We start from the raw sequence: 6,162 nt of genomic DNA, 5'->3' as shown, positions 1-6,162 counted from the left end.
GGCCGTCCCCATTAACTGTTTCAATTCTAGGTTTATTAATAATCTATGATCAACTAACTTTTGTAGTACCCTTCCCCAGGGGAAGTCGAATCCCTGCTGCCTCCTTGAAAGAGATGTCCTAAGCCGCTAGACAATGGGGGCTACCGAGAAAGACAAGACCCCCCTTTGATTTCTTCCGAACAACCTGCGGAAGCCCCAGTTTTTTTTATTCCCCCTAGCATCTGTCACGGTCACTAAAGGTATTATTGTTTTTCGGTGGTAAATGGACAAAATCTTTGTTTTTCTGCTCTAATTGCGCATCTTCCTCCGAGATGCTCTGTACGAAGTTCATGGATTTGAAACTCCTACCCGCAACAACTTGTTGCTCTATGCGCGTGGCCGTCGACTAATTCCCTACCTGCATGACTCTCATCATACTATGCTCATCTCATAGTATGAACAGATTTTTGGAATTGCCAATATTCAATATAATGTAATAGTATGATTAGATCTGAAGAATTTGCATTACAAAGTATATGAGATATTTTGGAACTGTTTTTGTTGTGGTATTGTTTTCTTCTTCTTTTTATCCTTATTTTTAAGAGAAAAAAGAAGCCTAAAAGGCAACGGGGCTCTTACACCTAGACACAAAGTGGGACGAAATGGCCATCCGCCCCAAATGGAAGGTCAAAATTTCACCCATGTTGATGCTTTCATATGTGCTTCCATGGGCTTCCCATGGTGTAGGAGTCATACTGCCTTTTAGGGACCTTTCTCCCTATTTTTAATAATATCTTGTCTTTGCTTGGATCTATGTAACCAACCCTTTTTAATTAGAATGAGGCTGAGTCATTGTTGAACTTTTTTCTTTTATACGAACAGAAAGAGAAATATATTAGATGTCATAAAGAGAGTTTAGCATGGAGTTAGGTCCCTTGTTCATACCTTTTTTATTAATAGCCCTATAGGCTATTAACAAGGTCATGGTTAGTCTTGAGGCAAAAAAGGGGGTTAAACAAAAAATTAGACATCCAAAAAAGGGGGGATGGCACTCCATGGCCAAGATATGGTGTTATCTCCCATCAGAAGTCTCCCTAGCTCCACTACGTCACTTTAGATTTTGTCCACGTCCTATCCTTCCTCCTTGGCTTGTTTCATCCCATGGGGAAGGCCCTTAGTTGTTGCTTCAAAAAATTTTATTAGCAGAAAGTAAGACACATTTCTCTTCTATCATAAGAGAAGTAGTCCATCCAGAAATATTTTTAGTAGTATCAGTGACATTGGTGCTGATTGAAGAAGGGAAATGCTGATATGTGGAGGGCTATGAGGTTAGGTATGATCACCTGTTGTTCAGTGGATTGTGCAGGAATGCCAATAGAGATTTAGTATTCTACCTGTTGTAGAATAGTATAAGGATTGTGCTTATCGAGCCCAAAAGTAATCTGATTCCTATGTTTCCAAATATATTAACACAATTATAAACACACTGAAGAAAAAATAAATATATTTTATAAAAATGACATTGGAATTAAAGAACTATATGATTAAAGTTGTGAAAAAAGAACTATTTGAGAGTTCAGTTTTATGGCCCAAAGGACCAGCAGCCCAAATCCCCTCGTAGGAGAGGAAGACATTCCATATATTGTCATGATGGTTGTGAAACAAACCACAAAGGTTAATATCTACCCATTTTCTCAAAATGTGTTTTGTTGGGATTACTTCATGCGCTATTCTCCAAAAGGAGAGCTTAAATTTTAGATGGAGTTTGAGCTTTTAAAAATAACGCCACCAATGTATAAGCAAGTATACATGTTTGAGAATCTAATGGAGTTAATAATGATTTAGATTTGAGAAATCTAGCAATTATTTTAGTTGAGAGATCCCTTTTTTGAGAGATGGCACAATCATTTGAAACAAGAGTCTGAATTATCTTATTAATTAAGGAAAGGGGGAGTAAAAAATTTAAAAGACTTAACATTCCTATCATTCCCCAACATAAAATCATTAACTTTTAAGAGATGTGGGGGAGGGTTGTTAGAAAGAGATAAATTTGCAAGAGAGTAATTGGGAATGGATTTGATACAAGGATGTGTCAAAATATTTGTGTAATTTCTATTTTCAATTCTTCGAAAAAGAATCATTTTTCAAAGAGTAGGTAGGATACTTACAACGTTGTTCGTCTTTTACATAGAGCTTTTTTCTATCAAATACTAATCTATTGTGAAAGTTTTTTGCTTTCAAGATCTGTGCCCATAATGAATGTTCATTTTGAAGAGTCTCCAATCCTGTTTTTCAGGAGCAAGGTTTTGTTTTGAGTTTCCGAATCGTGTATCCCAAGCCCACCTTGTGATCCAACCAATGAGATGAAGTTTTTTAGATTTGTCCAGGTCTCCATTCCGGTCTCCATTCCAGAAATGCAGGTATGTGGAGTCTAATTTCCTCCCACAACTTTGGGAAAGGCAAAGCAAAACATTAAATAAGATGGGATAGAAGAGAGGGCAGATTGGACTAACACTGCTCTTCCAACCAATGAAGGTAAATTAGCCTTCCATACGCATAGTTCCCCCCCCCCCCCCCCTTTTTTTTTTACCACATTGTTAAAAGAGAGTGATTTTACCCAAAAACAAAAAAACCCGGTGTTGGAAGAGCCCCAATCCCAAGTCGCGCTTCATTTCCTTAATTCTTAAAATTCTGATCAGAGCCTACTTGCCATCAGCAATTACATTGGATCTGAAGGCAAGCACACTTTTATCAAGATTGATAGTTAATCCTAAAAGATCACAAAAAACGGTAAATAATGCATTTTATTGTGGATGTCCTCGTGGATAGCTCTATAGAAGATGAAGGTATCATACCATCATCCGCAATGAGATGGAGTTGTTGAATTGTACTTGTTCCATTCAACCATTTAAGTACCAATGCATAATGCCACACTAATGGTCTCACCAAACCATGTGTTTCCTGGCCCAAAGTTACCTCGTATACACATATTTTGCAGGTTCACGGACCGTATGTTTCCGGCCGAATGAAAAATGTAAAAATAACACAACCAGATGAAATCTATAGCATGTCACAGCTGAATGTGATGCTAATTAAAAATAATGAAAGTAAAATTACAAGGCCACAATAGCAGCAGGGTACAGACACCTTGAGCAATTACATCTGGCTTTGATATCTCAAAATCATCTTTCCACGCCAACCAGGAATCAGAATTCAATCATCTCAGGGCTCCTCCTTTCAAAGCTAAAGAACAGCAGGTCTTAAAAATGTTTTAACTCTTCAAAAGACTACGGAAAAGACTTAACATCATTCAAAGAAAGACCAATGTTCCCTGAATAGTGGAACTTAAAACACAAAAATCAGTAAAGCCCATACTACATAATCTATAATGAAACTATCTAGAAAAAAAAAGGAATGTACAGAAGAAAAAACTAACATGAGTTGCCTGTGCAAAAAAATTGCTTGAGATGCTGTCTGGGGGACAACAAAATCACAAAAAACAGCAGATCTCAGTAGTTCAGAAGAGAGTACTTTACACGTAGCACAATCTTGCTCTTCTCCACCCCAAGCTTAGCTCCTGTAACCAACCAGTGACCAGGAATGTCTTGTGGCCCCTTTGACATCTCCGTCAAATCAACGATCTTTGCCAACTTCCCAAATTGAACTGAATTGTCAGCTTTCTTTTCATCTGAACCTCTATCATTGATTGTGGCTGAAGAAGATGCACCATCAGGCCTCTGTCTCTGTGAAATATTGGATGGACTGTGATCCCACACAGACCTTCTTATTGTACAACCAGGTACCTTGGAAAAAAGAAGTTTGAGGTGTAGGACACTTTTGACACCAAAATCCCAAACACCTAGCTGAGCACCTGTGACAATGTAAACACCAGAAAGATCTCCTATGCAATTTTCAGTGTGTTCTATGGGCGCTGTGCTTACATGCGAGAAATTCTTCCACTTGATTGGCTCAAACCACCGGCTGTCTTGTTCCTCGGGCCCTTGCCACTTTGGTGCTCCTATGGACATGTGCGTGTCCCAGTGGGGTTGAAGAATCTTTGGGAGAGATGATAGGTGCTGTAAATAGATAGCGAGCCGGTTTTGTTTGCTACCATCCAGGGAAAGCCTCAGTCCAGTAACAGGCTTACGACCAACTGTTATCTGCAATTGTCACCGCATGCCTTTAGTGGCTAAACATAGTAAATAAACTATAAACCATGCAGACCTTCATAAGCATGTCTAAGGAATCCCACTTCAACTCTCTCCGAAGGCAAGAATAAAAATTGGCCCCTGAACCTCCACATGGAGATGGGTTAAATTCACTGAGGTCACAATGGCCAAGGAATAAAAATCTGTTTCTGTACCAGCACCAATTATGGTAACAACAGCAAAATGAGTTCATCTCCCCCTATCGTTCTTGAAACCATTATTCCAAGTTTCTTTCCAAAAAAGAAAATTTATTCCAAGTTTTAATTGAACAACAACAACAACTTAGCCTTTTTCCCAACTGAATGGAGTCGGCTATCATTCTTGAAACCATTTTCCCCAAGTTTTGATTGAACATTCATATTTTTACCTGAACAGTCCTCAAAAACTGAGAGCGAGAAGATTACCTGATCTGTGCTAATGTAAAGCTTAGGACCCATCAGGCTGAATTGAAGGGAAGGACACACAGGCTCCTTGCGCTGACCTGGAAAATTACTTTGTTCAGGTGCCCAAATCCGAGCAATTTGAAACTCCAAGAAATACTGTAGCTCCTCAATAGGTGGTTTGTCTGGAAAGAGAATAAAATCTATTTAATGTAACATACCAATATCAGCTGAAACAACAGTACACTGCTGTTCCCAATAGCATCTCAGTGAGCTTGCTCTAGTGTTCTTGAATATTTATGAAAGTAGAGCTTCCCTAAGACAATTAGAAGAAATTGTAAAATACTAACAAGAGAATAGATACGTATGCTACCAGGAAAGGAACTTAAAAAGTATGTAGTATGGATTCATCCAGTGTGCATCATTAAGGTGACAACACCAATTAGATTAGCCCCACCTGTAGGCAGAAAGGAAGCCAGAAACCTAACCATTCCTCTCTACCTCTTCCAAGTATCATGCATTTACCTGTCTCCAGCAAATAATCCTCTTCACAGAGCCTTTTAACTGTCATATAGTAATGTTCAGCAAGCAAATGGAACAGAAACTTTTCTCCGTGAGCTATATTAGTATTCCAATCAAAAGAGTTGGAACTTTGAGGAAATGCATAGAGAGAGGATAAAACACAGCAACTGTTTGTCCGTAAAGTTTGCACTCTTTCTCTGTTAGGAAAGCTAGAGCTTTAGGTACTCAAGGGGGCTTGTCCTCTTGGACAATGGTTTCTGCAAACCTATTGCCAGATGAGCTTGTTAGAGGTGGGAGGTTTGGAGTAGAGAATCTTTGTATTTTGGGCCCGCTGTATTATGTAGTCCTCCTCTGTGGGAGGGCTTTGGCCCTTTGTTGTTATAATTGTTGTACTCTTATCGGTTTGCAATAAGTTTTCTTTGTTATCTATCCTTCCCCTACCACGCCCCCACCCCAAACCCCACAAGAGAAAAATAAAAAATAAAAAATAAAAAACTGGCTTTGACCACCAATGCAATGATGAATAATCAACACATCACATGACGCCAATTCAGCAAGTGGTGGATATGTATAGAGATTCCCTCTCTTTCTTCTCCCGCAGTAGCTTAGAGCTGGTGGGAAGTAAAGGAACTTCTACCAACCCACAGGATCTTGTAAGAGCCCTGGAAATTGAGAAGCCTTCATTAGTTCATGAAGGAGACAAGGTAGAAATAACGAGGCTCCACTGGTTCTCCATAAGCACAGCCTATTAAACATCAATCTTATGTTACAAGGAAGAAGGCAAGAAATCCACTAGCATTGAGCTTTAACATCCGAGTAATTTTACCAGGACAGCCAATGCATTTTTCTTCAATATAATCTGAGAGAAATGAATCTTACCAAGAAAAATCAGAGAGAAATGAATTGAAAAAGAGACTTGACAACATATTTTATTACAAGTCCAACCAAGAGAGCTTAATAACAGATTGATGCTAGTGAACAAGTCCTAGCACACTTGGTAAATTGTGGAGTGTTTAAAGCCCACCCTACCAGAAGGTCTTGGGTTTGAGTCTCCTGGTTCACACCTCCCCCCC

The 6,162-nt window shown here is 39.1% G+C and overlaps 1 protein-coding gene across 2 annotated transcripts in view; it reads right to left on the bottom strand.

The window, feature by feature from the left end:
- Positions 1 to 3,033: 3,033 nt before the first annotated feature.
- Positions 3,034 to 6,162, bottom strand: part of LOC122069688 (MACPF domain-containing protein CAD1) — a 20,469-nt gene continuing 17,340 nt past the window's right edge. For both annotated transcript variants that reach the window (XM_042633755.1, XM_042633756.1), the window contains 2 exons: positions 4,592 to 4,752; positions 3,034 to 4,139 (listed from right to left, as the gene is read on the bottom strand). In XM_042633755.1, coding sequence (XP_042489689.1) covers positions 3,489 to 4,139; positions 4,592 to 4,752 — 812 coding nt within the window. In that variant the 3' untranslated portion in view covers positions 3,034 to 3,488. The remainder of the gene's footprint in view (positions 4,140 to 4,591; positions 4,753 to 6,162) is intronic.

Source organism: Macadamia integrifolia, unplaced genomic scaffold, assembly GCF_013358625.1.
Source record: "Macadamia integrifolia cultivar HAES 741 unplaced genomic scaffold, SCU_Mint_v3 scaffold69, whole genome shotgun sequence".
Classification (NCBI taxonomy): Eukaryota; Viridiplantae; Streptophyta; class Magnoliopsida; order Proteales; family Proteaceae; genus Macadamia; species Macadamia integrifolia.
Note: the sequence above shows the minus strand (reverse complement) of the source record. Positions and strands in the feature narration are given on the sequence as shown.